The 15275-nt window shown below is 41.0% G+C and overlaps 1 protein-coding gene across 1 annotated transcript; it reads right to left on the bottom strand.

The window, feature by feature from the left end:
• Positions 1–802: 802 nt before the first annotated feature.
• Positions 803–13864, bottom strand: Myct1 (myc target 1). Its single transcript, NM_026793.2, has 2 exons — positions 13691–13864; positions 803–3405 (listed from the first exon to the last, which is right to left on the bottom strand). The coding sequence occupies exons 1-2, from the start codon at positions 13740–13742 to the stop codon at positions 2891–2893; spliced, it is 567 nt and encodes a 188-aa protein (NP_081069.1). The 5' UTR covers positions 13743–13864; the 3' UTR covers positions 803–2890.
• Positions 13865–15275: the final 1411 nt, after the last annotated feature.

The raw sequence follows: 15275 nt of genomic DNA, 5'->3' as shown, positions 1-15275 counted from the left end.
CCAAAATATTTTGAGTGCACATAGGCACATTCTCAGGAAAAATATTAACTTCCATATAAATGCTTGTTACCTCTTCACCCTGTCTGCCTTCCTCCCTCCCTCCCTCCCTCCCTCCCTCCCTCCCTCCCTCCCTCCCTCCCTCCCTCCCTCCCTCCCTCTGTCTCTCTCTGTCTCTCTCTCTTTCTTTCTTTCTTTCTTTCTTTCTTTCTTTCTTTCTTTCTTTCTTTCTTTCTTTCTTTCTTTCTTTCTTTCTCTTTCTTCCCCCCTCTCTTTCTCTCTTTCCCTTCCTTCCTTCCTTTCTTCCTTTCTCCATTACCATGTCTCTGCCAGATATTTTCATGGGGAAAATAACTTGGCACCCTTGTTTACTAACACTGGACTACCAGATATTTTTATTCAGTGGCAGTTATTGTGCTGTTTAGTATATATTGTGTATAATCCAGGCTAGATTCCAATTCATGATGAAATTCCTTTCCTTAGCCTTCTGGGTTCTGGAGTTACAAGCCAAGCAAGTACCACTATGCCAAGGCCAACTAACACTCCACATTATTTCTTCATTAGCTATTTTAAAGGCAAGTATGGTCGTACAAGGCTTTAATCCCAGCACACAGGAGGCAGAGGCAAGTTGATCCCTGTGAGTTCCAGGCTAGTCTGGTCTACACAGCAAGTTCCAGGTCAGTCAATGGTAACAGCGAGACTCTGTCTCAAAAATCATGTATTTTTCTATTTTACATTTTAATTTTACAAATTCCTTACTTCTTGATTGGAAGTGTTTTCCTTAGTCAAGAAAAAAAGCTGTGAATTGAAATTAACATCCGTTTTATTTCATAATAAAAAAAACATTTCAAAAAAAAAACAATTACAACCACAAACACTCTTAGCTTCAGTTTTAACTTCACATTTCACGTAATATACAATATTTATGAGATACTTTTCTTGGTCATTTCATAACTGAGGCTGAGGATAGTGTAAGAATTCTGCCAAACAGCTAAATGAACCAGAGGACCACTGCTCTCACTTCCTTCCCTTGGGAGGAGGCAGGAACGGTTTTCATTCCCAATATAAATCACTGATAAAAATCATGCCTTCCTTGCTTCTCATGTTAAACATCGAGAATGACGTACAACCTAAAATTAGCCTTGTTATAAGCTGAAGCTCTCTCAGGGACTCTTACTGGGCTCATATTCCAGTTTCTACATTTTCTTACTGAAGCAGCAGCTCTCCCCACAGCTTCTTAGTTTGCTTTATATTTTTTTCCTTCCTTTGTCTCTTGTTTATTTAATTACTAGGTATTTTGGTGGGCATTTTGAAAACTAATTTCTCTTGAAGAATAATGCATAGAACAAATCTGATGAAACTAATAAAGAAATGCTGTAGGGGATCTTTATGTGAAAGGAGTTGTATTCTTGACTATGCTCAGACACCATTAGCTGGGACCACTGGGTATCACCAAAGGGGAAAACATGTACAGAAGAGGAAACAATCCCACAAGCTGTTTGATGCGACCAACATAAACGGCAAGCTTTCTGAATCCCCCAGTGAACTCCTGTCTTTGAAGCAAAAGGACCGCTCCGAGTCTCTGGTGCCCACATTAAAGATGGCCCCACCTGTTGATGTGGATTCCTTGGTTAACCACCTGATACAGGGACCTTTCAGCCCCCTTTAGCCTTTTAAAGGCATTAGAGATGGGGTTCACAGAACACCACCCATGGACTGGTGCCTGAGACCTGAGATGACCCAGGAGGAGATAGCCTGTTTTCACTGAGGACTATCTTTGTAGAACCACTCTTAGTTGACCACAGAGATACCAGGGACATTTCCCATAGAGCAGGGCTTCTCCACCTTCGTGATGCTGCGATCCTTTAATGCAGTTGCTCATGTTGTGGTGACCTCCAACCATAACATTATTTTTATTAAGTTCATATCTGTGATTTTGCTCCTGATGTGAATTTTATAACGTTAAAATAATCTGTGTTTTCCAATGGTCCTTGGTGACCCCTGTGAAAGCGTAGTTTGATCCCCAAAGGGGTCATGACCCACAGGTTGCTAACCTCTGTCCTACATAAGTACGTTCCTAGTTGTTGGCTCTAAATCCAAGAAAGTAAAAATGTCCTTTGATGCTAAATAAAAAAAACCCTGTGCTTAGAACAAGTAAGTTGAAGCTGCCATTGCTGTGGTAACATCGTTACCCCGCAGGCATATTAAATCCTCATGCCCCCTAAGTCCAAGGGTTTTACATCAATGATATGGGTAATTGTTATTGGGAAGAACTACACGATGAATCTATACGGAGGAAAAAACCAAAGTCACTGTCAAAATGGAACCATCCCTCTGACATCAGTACAGCTTGGATCTTCGTTTGATTTTCATTCATAACTGAGTAGAATCCTGGGCTTTTAGAGCCTCCGCTGTTCTAATATCTCATAAACACGCACCACGAAAGCGCTAAGAATCAAGAATGCTGGTAACTCAGTCGTTACTCAAAAAGTAACATTAAAATTCCTTATTTTAGTGACTTCTGTCTGTCAGCAGTTTCATGGGAAAGTGAATGAAACATATAAAGTCTTTTTAACCTAAAATATACAAATACACATGATTTGTAGGGTAGAATCTTTAATCGGTATCTTTAATTCAATGCCTCACACTGAATCCAAAAAATACATAAATACAGGACTTTTGAGAAAAATCATACTTTTGTGAGACCTAAGTGAGAAAAACATGTTCAAAAGGAACCTGTGCCTTATCGGTAATGTTCAGCTTTCACGAGCCTATCAACTTGGAAAATTACTTACTGGGGCCGTGGCTCCCAAATTCCGCTTACCCTATATATCATTTTCTTTCTAAAAGAGACTTTTTTTTTTAAAGTATTAAAAACAACGAAATCTCAGACTCAGGAATCGGGAAATGCCTTTATGATGGATTCATAGGCAGGTGGGGGCGGTGTGGAAAGGCCCATCCGCAAGCTGTTGCTGGACCAGCGGAAGTCTGGCCGGCTCGGGCTGTGTGCGGTGCTGAGGGTGGAAGGGGTGGTGGAGGCAGACAGGGTCATCAGCTGACTCTCCGTTTCCACCGGAAGTGGTGGGCATTGCAGGAAGGGATGGAAAGTCGAAGCCCTAAAGCTTGATTTCCTTGGGAAGGAGTTGACCAGCTCCATGGAAGCTTGTCTCTGGAAAGTGAGGCTGGCCAGGCTGAGGTTGCTTCGCCGTTCATAGCCACTGTGGCGGTAGAACCCAGTCCTGTTGAGGCCGTGGTTGTAGGAAGACCTGGGTCTCCTGGTGGGACTCCACTGCGAAATGGGTGCACTGGCTCTTCTTCTTCGAGACAGAAAAACGAACAGCGCCCAGAGAAATCCTCCGATTGCAAGCCCAATCGCCACGGATACGGTGAAGGACATTATAAGGTCCTCTGAAACAAAGAATCAGCCAGTAAACGATAGCCCTGATTTCAAAGACATTCAGTTAAAAATCACAGGGTAGAGATATGAACTCTAATTCGTGGAATGATGCTGAATTTTGACATACTTCGAATTAATAGAGAATGACCAGACTTCCATTTACTCAAACAGAAAGCTACAAAGAAGCATGGGTCGCTTGTGTTTCTTTACCACGTTTAGAAATTAAAAAGGTCTCACGGGAGCTGGACTTTAGCATATCAGTTTTTCTTACAGAACTGCAAATGTCCACAGCTCATTTCCTTTTGAACTATGACTGCAGCTAAAGCTCCCCTTGGTCATTGCAACGCTGAGCCTGTGTTTCCACCATCTCTGCCGTGTCACACTGACTTCTCTCACCTGCAGCCATTGTGGAACCCCACTTCCTGAACGCTATCTAAGGTAGGAAGTGTGGGTGATAGAACCATCTGCAGGGCTGACTGATTTATGGTCATATTTCCTGAACACCCAGACTCTCAGATTCCTGACGCTATAATGACATAACCCATGCGCACACGCCTCGAGCGCCAGCTCTTGTCTCTCACTGTCTGTGCTGTGAGAGTGAAACTCCACCTCACGAATCGCCACAGACTTTCCATTGCACACCAGCATGCTCCACTTCACAGAGCCTGGATTTGTTCTGAATTCCTTCTGCAGACAAGTCATATATGTACATATCTTCCCCTCCGCTCAGTGGAGGGGCTGCTTGGCTGCCCCCCAAGTTGGAAGCATATTCTCAAGGAGTGGGACAGAGTACCTGAGCCTCTACTTTGCATGAAAAAACTCTCTGGGTATTTGAAGCCCCTTTCACACTCCTCATTTTGCATGAGCCAACTCCAAATTGTGCTATTTGTTCTCTGTCTCAAAGCCTACCATTCTCTCCAATCCTCTGTACTTTCACAGGTAATTTTCCTTACAGTGAGACATAAATTTCCTTGGCCGGGGGAACTCAGTTTTAGAGAACTATTCTGAGTCCTATCTTTCTCATGCAAAAATGAGTGACTCTTAAGTAAAAAGGCAAGGTGTATATTTAATTGCCTATAAAAGGATTCTGCAGGCAAAGAGTCAAATACTGGAAATAGGCTTACGAAGCTTATGATATTGGGGTCATGGGTACAGATAATTAGCTTTTAATCCCATTAGCAGGTAGAGTCTATTCCCCTACTCTCTGGGCTTTCAGTGTGACTCACTTGACCACCCAGTGGGATGCAAGCTTTCTAAGTTCAGGTCTAAATTGCTTTTTGTATTTTTGTTTGTTTGTTTGTTTGTTTGTTTTCGAGACAGGGTTTCTCTGAATACTAGGCCAGGCTGGCCTCGATCTCAGAAATCCACCTGCCTCTGTCTCCCAAGTGCTGGGATTAAAGTTGTATGCCACCACTGCCCGGCAAGAGACTTACTTTCAGTTTTCACCGGGTGGGCATGGTATAGAGCCAAGCAAGTGTGGCGGCCAGTGAAAGATCTGGAGTTCTCCTGTTCCTTATCCCTGTGACTCTGCTATCCTTGATTGACAGGAGTGAATTGCTCTAGGTCATTCAGGTGCTGGCAAACCCTACCTGCCTGTGGGGCAACCCACAGACCAGCAGAAAACCCATCCTGCTGACCCGATGCTGAATTGCCAACCGTAAACGGTCAGCTAATTATCTGATGGTTCTTCTAAGCAATTCTATTTTAAGATGGTAAAAAAACAATCACAAATCCAGCCTTACCCCTTCCTTGTTGAATAAATATTGGTAAATTTGTTGAATCTTACCGATTTCATTTCTTAAAGGAGGCGAGTTAGAATATCTCTAATGCAGACACAAAACAAATAAATGTTAATAAGTACAATTACTACTCCCTAACTTTAGGATATATGTTGTAGTATTCCTTCATTTCTCGTGGCCATACGGATGTCCTGTGGCAATGCTGTCTTCGTTGTTACTGGGTTTATCTTCACATATGATCACATCAAAACTTTCTAAGGAGCTGGAGAGGTGGCTCAGCAGTTAAGAGCACTGACAGCTCTTCTGAAGGTCCTGAGTTCAATTCCCAGCAACCACATGGGGGCTCACAACCATCTGTAATGGGATCTGATGGCCTTTTCTTCTGTGTCTGAAGACAGCTACACTGTACTCATATATATTACATAAATAATTAAGTAAATATTTTTTAAAACTTTCTAAAACACTTCACCCTAAACCAAAAAACTAAGTCCTCTATGAGAATGCTTTAAAATTCTAACATAACTTAGGACAAAGCTACTGAACCCAGTACTCTTTTTTTTTTATATATATTTTTTTATTACGTATTTTCCTCAATTACATTTAGAATGCTATCCCAAAAGTCCCCCATACCGCCCCCCCACCCCCCTACCCACCCATTCCCACTTTTTGGCCCTGGCGTTCCCCTATACTGGGGCATATAAAGTTTGTGTGTCCGATAGGCCTCTCTTTCCAGTGATGGCCTACTAGGCCATCTTTTGATAAATATGCAGCTAGAGTCAAGAGCTCCAGGGTACTGGTTAGTTCATAATGTTGTTGCACCTACAGGGTTGCAGATCTCTTTAGCTCCTTGGATACGTTCTCTAGCTCCAACATTGGGGGCCCTGTGATCCATCCAATAGCTGACTGTGAGCATCCACTTCTGTGTTTGCTAGGCCCCAGCATAGTCTCACAAGAGACAGCTATATCAGTGTCCTTTCAGCAAACGCTTGCTAGTGTATGCAATGGTGTCATCGTTTGGAGGCTAATTATGGGATGGATCCCTGGATATGGCAGTCTCTAGATGGTCCATCCTTTTGTCTCAGCTCCAAACTTTGTCTCTGTAACTCCTTCCATGGTGAACCCAGTATTCTTGTTCCAAAATCTTCCTCACAAAAAGAAGAAGTCCTGGCATTCGGGGCCTAGCAAACACAGAAGTGGATGCTCACAGTCAGCTATTGGATGGATCACAGGGCTCCCAATGGAGGAGCTAGAGAAAGAACCCAAGGAGCTAAAGGGATCTGCAACCCTATAGGTGGAACAACATTATGAACTAACCACTACCCCAGAGCTCTTGACTCTAGCTGCATATGTATCAAAAGATGGCCTAGTCGGCCATCACTGGAAAGAGAGGCCCATTGGTTGTGCAAACTTTATATGCCCCAGTACAGGGGAATGCCAGGGCCAAAAAGTGGGAGTGGGTGGGTAGGGGAGTGGGGGAGTGTATTGGGGACTTTTTGGATAGCATTGGAAATGTAAATAAGGAAAATACCTAATTAAAAAAAAAGAAGAAGTCCTGGCGTTAAAGTTCATTTCTTAGAGGTTTCATAGAGCCAGATATTATTTTTAAAAATCAAATAAATATAATTTAACCTAAAAATTCATCTTACTTTTGTATAAAATGATTCAAAATTAACTTTATCAATGCCCCCAAATCTAAAATTCTCAATATAATGTTTTAGAAATTCTGCAATGTCTTGGCAATGATAGCCCTGAAAAGGGGCATTTTCCATTACAAAAAAAAAAGAGAAAGCCAAGAGGAACAAGTAAAATTATATAATTTAAATATCAGTAGAAGACTGACCAACATCCAAAGTCTAAGTTACCTAGAAAATAAGTAATGGAATACAATTCTCCTTTTGAATATGTTGCTGAGACATGGCATATAAATCAAACATAGCTAAACAAATAGGTTTTTTTATAGACGTGCCTACATAGCCAGTAAGTGGCTGGCATCTAAGCCCTCGGGGAGTTCCAGCTCCTACTGACAGCTGTATAACACACTCGAGGTGTCTGCCCTGCTGTGTGCCCATAACAATCATCAGTACTGTGCCTTCCAACAGGAAGGTCTTAAAATTTCAGTAAGCAAAAACACAGCCTCTAAGCTATAAATGGTGTGAACAATTAGTAGAGGTCGCCATCTAGTGGGCGATTGTTGAATTGTTAGTGATTTTCATCAGTGATCTTCACTGACTAATACATTCAAAGGCCTGAAGTTGCAGGAATCATAAGTTCACTTCCGCCCCAAAAGAGATCATGAGTTCTCTTCTTCCTAAAGTGCAGATGAGGATGGGTTCCGCGGTAGAAATGTTGTGATGGGAAGACCTTTGGGTGAATAGAATTTAGGGCACAGAAATGTGAACGATTGCGATTGACTGACAACGCAAAGCACAAATACAGTCTAGGTTTGACACATCTGCTGGAACATTCTTTTGAGGTCAAGAACAAAACGAGATTCAGCCTTCTCTGGTCTATTCTGTGGCCTCACGTGCACGCCATCACGCGCATCAGGACGTCGCAACTTTTGTAGCGGACTTCATGGTTTATGCTCCTTCCCTTTGCAGCAGCATCCATAGATGCCCTCCTTTTGGAATCAAGTAGTTGAGTTCAATCACATCACACGCGTGTCCACACACCCACCCTCATGCAGAGTCAAAGCAAACTCCTAAAACTGCACAAAAGTCTCCTACCCGAAAGCCCTTGCGGCAGAGAGCTGAGCTCGACATTTGATGCCTCTCTCCTGTTATCTGATCAGGGCCTCATCTCAGCTTCTAATCTGTTCTTTCAAAAATGTGTGTGTAGGTACCTACATGTTTGTTGTTTTTTTTAAATAGTGTTACAGCTGCTACAGTGAGAAGAGTAGTGAGCAAATAAACACGGGCTTGGAAGATTTGGAAGTGGTTTTATCCAGTGGTTCATGATCACAATTCCAAATCAGCAAGTGGAACCAACTTGATGAGTAAGTTGAAGAGATGGAGCCTATGGAGTCCTGAGTAACATCATGAGAGTTTGGTGAGTGACAGGCTGCCTTTATAACAGTGCTTGCTTGCTTTTTATTATTATATTATATATTATAATTTTATTTTTGAGACAGGGTTTCTGTCAGGATAGCTTTGACTATCCTGGAACTCTGTAGAGCAGGCTAGCCTCAAACTCAGAGATCCACCTGCCTCTGTCTCCTGAGTGCTGGGATTAAAGGCATACACCACCACCATCCAGCATGACAGAGGTTACAAATGGCCCTATCACCTCTCACTGTCAAATCCATTTTGGTTTATATGTGTACAGTCCAATGTTTGCACAACAAAAACCCCAAACAATGAAACTCTCAAAACGAACCACATAACTTAGTGGCATATGGCTAATAGGTGTCTATGTATGAATATTCAATAATAATGGAATATTAGTTCTGAACCTAAAATCAATCCGAAAAGGAAATCCTGTAACTTAAAACAGTATAGATAAATCTGAAAGACACTATGGAAACTAAAACAAGCCACGCCCAAAACAGATCAATCTTTGCTGCAGAATTTTTCAAATGTTTTTGTCCAGTGAACATTTTTATAATAAAATATTGAGAAGATATGTCAACATAGTATAAGTGATTTTTACCTGATATGTTTGGAAATATAATTCACATGGCAAATTCTTGGAAAACACAAACTTTCATAACTAAGAAAGGAGTCCGTTGAAAAATCTGAGTGACCCTCTAAGGTTTAAACAATGAATGTGGAGCTGGAGGGACAGCTCAGTGGTTAGAGTGTTGGCTGTCCTTGCAGAGGACACAAATGTGGTTTCCAGCACCCGTGGACCAACAACTCACAACCACCAGTAGCTTTGGCTCTGGATGGATCCAACACCTCTGGCCACTGTGAGCACCTTCACTTATGTGAGAAGCTACCTACACATACACCATAATTAAAATAATTTTAAATTATAAACGTGTTATTTTAAAACTTCCAGCTAAAAGTATCATCTATGTCATACGTAATGCCACCACTAGTGAATTTTCTTAAATAATAAAAATTACCCAACCCAAGTTCTCTGCAAACAATTTCAGATAGTCAAAGAGTAGTGAATACTTTCGACTTGTCTTAAAAGGCTTGCATGACATTGATACCCAAATCTAACTTAGCTATAACAAGAAGAGGCAATTATCACGTTTCATTGCAGAAGTCTGGAGAATAGGTATTCACTAAGAGGCACATACACTTTTGCGAGCACTACCTCAATGCTAGCCTCAGCTTGGTGATGCCCAGTGAGGGATGGACTGTAGATGCAGGTGTTTTTAAGGATCTATGTTTGTCAACACTTGTTCTCCAAAGACCCTAAGTAATAGGCATATGGAAATAATTAGCAGTCTATTCATATGCAACAGTGCATACTTGTAGAAGAAGTTTTCTTTATACACAGCTGAAGAGATGGGCAGTGTTTGCTTGCTATTTGGAGTGAACATTATGGAGACCCATGCACAACCATGCCTGCTCTACCACCACCTAAACACCCTCCGCACATCTTATCTCATCTGCTTGCTAAACCCCTAAAAGCCATATTTTTTCCTACAAGCTAGGGCACAATCTTTGCTATAGGTTGAGATATAGCATTTGTTATAGGTTGAGGGAATCTTTGCTAAGTATACCACCTGGCTCTCAAACAAATCAGTCTGTCACCCTCTGTGCCTTCAGCTACCTCAGAGCAGGGTAAGGCAATAAATAGCCAAGGATGTGCAGTGATAGTTGTTCTGCTCCTAAATCACCAAATGAATCATTAAACACAAAGACTGTAGCGTCATTTTGAAAGCCAGCGCTGCACTGCAATAACAAGGGTGATTTATAACCACAATGCTGTTTGTTGTTTGTTTCTTTATCTGTTTCAGCTTCAAAACTCAGGAAGCCTGAAAAACTCAACACTATAGGGTTTTTGTACTAACAGTAGCAGGAAGGAGAAGGTAGAACCTGTCTGGTTTTTCCTGAGCAGTGTAAAGAGACGTTTTGGAGAGAGAAAGATGACAGCTTTACAGTATATAAGCAATGAAGGCTCCGAGGAATGAGGCCATCCTTCTATCCACCCTTCCATCCCTCCATTCTTACTTGTGCCTCAGGGAATCCAAGAAGACAGCATCCACTCCTAGACCCCTGGTTAATAGCATGTTGAGAGGATAACAAGCCCCCACGAGAAGCCCTGGATACCAGAAGGGCGGAACCATGGCTAGGCTCCTGAAGTTCCAGTATTATGGGAAAACAGAGTGAGTTCCAGGACAGCCAGGGCTATACAGAGAAACCCTGTCTCGAAAACAAAACAAAACAAAACAAAACAAACAAACAAAAAAACCTCTTGATCCACTCTCCATTGTACCTGAGGTTATCCTCAGACCTCACAGGCCATTTCCAGCTTTAGGAAGAAACCCAAAGAAGGCAGGGGGTGAGCAGCTTGGAGTCTCTGCAGGACAAAAGAGTCTGTCATATTACCCCAAAATTCTACATTGCTAATCAGAATATTAAAGAAATCTGCCTCCATTCTGACTTCCCAAGTCTGCTCCTGTAATTTTCATATTCAGATGTTCTGGTTAGCTGTTTGAGTCTTTGCACACATGCCCTCGTGGCTGATAACAGTTTTCCCGAGTGCCCTACCTCTCAGACAATGTCTCACACCCATTACCTTATACGATGCCTGATAAGGTCAGCCACAGCTTCAGCATAAACGAATGAAGCAAAGAAGGCTGTTAATAGTCAGAAGTGAATGAGCAGAGTGTCGTTAGGAGAAGGCCGTTTTATTTGGAGGCTATTGGGTTTCTTAGGAATAAGGAATAACCCATTTTTTTCTAAAAAGGATTCAGGGACCATTTTATCATATTTTAACTTCTATGGCATATTCTCCTTCTTGGTAACTTTGTGTAATATAATGATATTATAAGACAAAGGAGGAGTTATTGATACCACTTATTGATTTATTTATAGGCTTCTAGTCACATATGGAGAAACACATAATCATCTCCCAGAATGCAGTCCTTTCTAAAGAGAAATAATATTTTCAGGGAGGGGGAGATCAATTAGATGAACCAATGCAAGCCCATACATCACGAAATACCCCAGTTTTTGCCAGTGCTAGCAGCACTGTTAGAAAAACAGCAACAATAACAAGACAGCAATAGGATAGCAGAGAAACAGAAGTGTCTTGTATGGATTTGCAAGGACCAAGAAAACATGTGAGTTCCATAAAACTTTGAGGGTCTCTGTTTCCTGCTGCCTTTCTGGGATAGTTTTCAAAGAAGAAACATGCATTACAGAGAACTGGAGGAGCAAGGTGACATTATCTGCATTGTGCTCTCAGGCCACTGCTGCTACTGGCTAGCATTGATGGCTTTAATGCTTGCACAGTGTTTAGTAGGTCTGACTGAATGATTGCTTCGAAAAAATTCAGGCTATCATCCTTTGTGGCAACTGAGTATCATTTCTTATTATTTTTTTGCATTCCTAAAGTAAACCATAAAGTTATATTTTGAATTTTTTATGCATATCAATATGTTAAGCTTGAGAAGTTCCTATGAGTCCTTATGGTCTACGCCATGTGTGTTTTGTTTTGGTTTAATTCTCTTAATTCAAAGAGCAACACAAAAAGAGTCCTTTTGGAAGCAGATGCCATCGCACTGTGCGCCAGAGATTTCTAAAGTAACATTTTAGAGCGATCAAGACAGATAAAGCTTTGATGCAAAACAGAATGGAAATAAAATGACTGACATTTATGTCAGAAAACATTTATATTTCATACACTAAAGTTATAATTACAATTTATGCTTCATAATTTTACCCCAGAAATGACAATGCCATCTTTGACCTGTCTCACACAAAACATCAAACATTTTTGGTTCACTGTTTCTGCTCTGGTTTTCTCCTAACCAAGTCTTCATGCCGAGAGGAAGGAGAAGCAGCGCGTATCTCTCACCCAGGAAGCTTGAATTCCTTCTTAAGCACAGGTGGATTTCCTTATTAAGGCATCTAAATGCTAGGATGAAGGAATGAACTCAGAGAGTAAGATTTCTTTTAATGAGAGTCATCTGTGCTCCAACCAGTGAACAATGAGTTATTTTTCCTATATGAACCTGGAGATTAACTTGAATGGTTTGAAAAGTCAGAGCTGGCTTTTCTGTGTTAGTTTCTCTCTTGGGATGGACTTGCTTTGGAACAATTGACGATTGTTTTGTGATGATCAGTTTCCTTAGGTGCTCCCTAGTTGTTGTCCTCATTTAATAGAAATGGGGACAGCAAATGATACTTTCACAAATACACCATTGACCCATTCAGAATTCAAAGTTACCTTTCTCTTGGCTGGAGACTTATTTGAGACAGAAATAGCATATTTTTTCACTAAGCTTATTATGCTAAATCTCTTAAAGCTTGAAGAAAGCACATTAATTAATAAAAAAAATCAATGAACTAGTTAATTCTCTTCATGCAAATACCTGTGGTAATAGATCGCCAGGGCCAGGTTGCCATAACTGCTCAGTATTTACTAGATGGTTTCCAGAGCCCTGCTTCTAGGCACAGCAGGGAGCCTGATACAGTTTTCTGAGATTACAAATTTATCCACCCTTCACATAATATGGGGTATAGATCTCTTAGTAAACTCCAGTTTTCCTTTCAAGTTCCTTCTGGTTCTAACTTAAACCGTTCCCCTTACTTATACATTTCTTCAAACCGCAGAGACATGGCAATCTCTTTGCACATCCCAGCGCCTGCCTCCTAAATCTGGTCTGGAGTGGATGCTGATTTTGACCTCAGCGCCTCCCTCCCTGCTCTGAGACCTCGAGCTGAGTAGCCTCAGCCAAAGCAAGCTTAGGTGTTGTTTCTCTTCTTTTTGGAACAGGCTTGCATTGCAATAGTATATGCTATTTCTGCTTCCTCTCTTATAGATCCATAATTTCATTTTAATTCCACATTGTCTGTGTCAACACACTCTAAAGCCATCCACCAATAGGTTTGTTGCTTAAAATCACATTGAAAATTAAAAAAGAATAACATTGACAAAAACACAGACTTCAAAACCCTCTGCAGAATACCTTGGCTTCATGAAATAAAATATTTAGCAATACAGTTGCACCCTCTTGGTTTTCACCGAACTATATCTACATGCCAAGAGAAAGGAGCAGTAGAACTTGTCTTTAACACCATCACCTTCAGATAAATAAAATGTAACATTCCAACAAAACCCACATGTTATATTCTTTTAACAATGATGTCTACTTCGTATTTGTTTTTTTAAATTTTCACTTTAAAGAAAATCTCATTTTCTAAACAGTTTTGCAAATGCCAGCCAAGCTGTATATGCCTGATTAGTCTTTAATGTTTCTGTAGCTTATCCTGATGACATTTTATCAGTATATTTCTTGAAGTAAATTCATAAAAACCATCACCAGATAGTTATGGCAAGCAAACTGTCTTAGAGATTCCCAGTGTTGTAATAAATCATGCAGAGAATTTCTGTGCATCTTAAGTTAAAAGCAGTGAAGGCAAAGGTTGCTTACCCCAAAAGTTTTCTGGCCAAGGACTCCCTAAGCTCGTGGTGTTATTAGCCATAATGTCCACAAGAAAAAGAAGCCAGTGTGTCCACAACCAGCAGTTTGATTCTATGCCTTTGTGGTTGAGCAAGAGAAAAATAATTTTCACGCAACCCCACGTATACTTGTGTTTACATAAAAGGAAGTAAGTGTATCATGTTTCCTGCTTTTATACTCGAATTAGCAACTGTTTTTCTTATCTTGGAATTCCACATGGCTCTCAGACACAAAACTATTTCCTTCCCGTCATTTCCTCCCTCGTTGCTAAGTGCCCTCTTTCCAGCCACATCCAAAGCTGTCTGGGGACAAGGGGCATTTTCTTAAGTCTGGGTTCTCTATCTACATGCAGAGGCAGAAAGCAAGACCCTGGCTGCTGCACTTAGCTTCACCTGAGTGCAATGCTGTTCTGCTATAGATGGTGTTCTGATGTTGAAAACCATGTCATGCAGTCAGAGAGGGATTTTCAGAAGCCCATATTCAGTTTCACTCTTTACCTAATATTTTTTGTTTATAAATTACAGACAATAAAATTCCTAGGTAATATCTCCCTGTATCTGGTGTATTAATTTTGAAATGTGTATCCATTCCATTTATTCATACATATTTAAATGTGTTTTTTTTTGGTATTTTGTTACCTTTTTCTTTGGGACTCAAATGTGGGAAATCAAGATCATTTCTATGTGCACAAGTGGGGGGAATGGGAATGTGAGATTACAGCAGTGTTTTAGTGCTTGGCCAGGGATGTTTAGTTTAGTGCTTGGCCAGGGATGCTGTGATCCTGTGGCTTGGGAAAATTATAGTGAATGCCCTTCCTACCTTGGTCATGACAGGGTAGATCCTTTGTGCATCGGGAGACATTGAAAGTAGGGAAAGGAGATGCCAAATGTCACTTCCACCCAGTAAAATTCATCTCTAGGCTGGGAATCTGTAGTGTGCACTCTTGAGAACCCTTGCAAGAACTCTGGGGTGCTGAAGTGTTGTCAGCTGAGGTAACTGTCACCCTTCAGAAGTCTGTTGACAAATTCCTGAGAAGGGTGGGGTAAAGGCAACCTGACCAGTCACTTGGCAGTCCTAATTCTCCAAAACTGTGGTGATTTCTGCTCATTTTTTTTAAAAAAAATCAATTTTCATAGATTTAAGTTAACTACAAATTAGCCAGAGATTAGAATATACACAGCTGTCCCTCTCAAAGAAAATGAAGCAATTACAGAAAACTTGCATCGCTTGAGCAAACAGAAGGACACATTTTTATGATATTTTGGCCAATGTCTATTTCTATGCTCTCCAGTAAATAATCACACCACTGCTCCTGAAAGAAAAGAGGGCTTGAGTTTCAATGGTGCCCTTTGAGGTCTAGTCCTGCTGACAATGTATGCAAAGACAGTACCTCATGAAAACTTGCTGTGTCTAGAGACACGTGTATCGAGACATTCCCCACCTGTCTAAGCAAAGGTAGGGTTCCTCAGTTGCTCTAGATACCTCACGTATATGTTTTATATAACCAAAGGCTACTTAATGTCAAGTAAATTATACTGAAGGATGCCTAGCTTGG

The sequence above is a fragment of the Mus musculus genome, chromosome 10 (assembly GCF_000001635.26).
Source record: "Mus musculus strain C57BL/6J chromosome 10, GRCm38.p6 C57BL/6J".
Classification (NCBI taxonomy): Eukaryota; Metazoa; Chordata; class Mammalia; order Rodentia; family Muridae; genus Mus; species Mus musculus.
Note: the sequence above shows the minus strand (reverse complement) of the source record. Positions and strands in the feature narration are given on the sequence as shown.

What these genes read in the sequence shown, in the direction of transcription:
- Myct1 (NM_026793.2), bottom strand. Translation starts at nt 13,742, where the DNA reads ATGGCTAATAACACCACGAGCTTAGGGAGTCCTTGGCCAGAAAACTTT. An exon ending in TTGGCCAGAAAACTTTTGGG is followed by an intron (nt 3,406 to 13,690) that starts GTAAGCAACCTT and finishes TCTTTGTTTCAG; the next exon opens with AGGACCTTATAATGTCCTTC.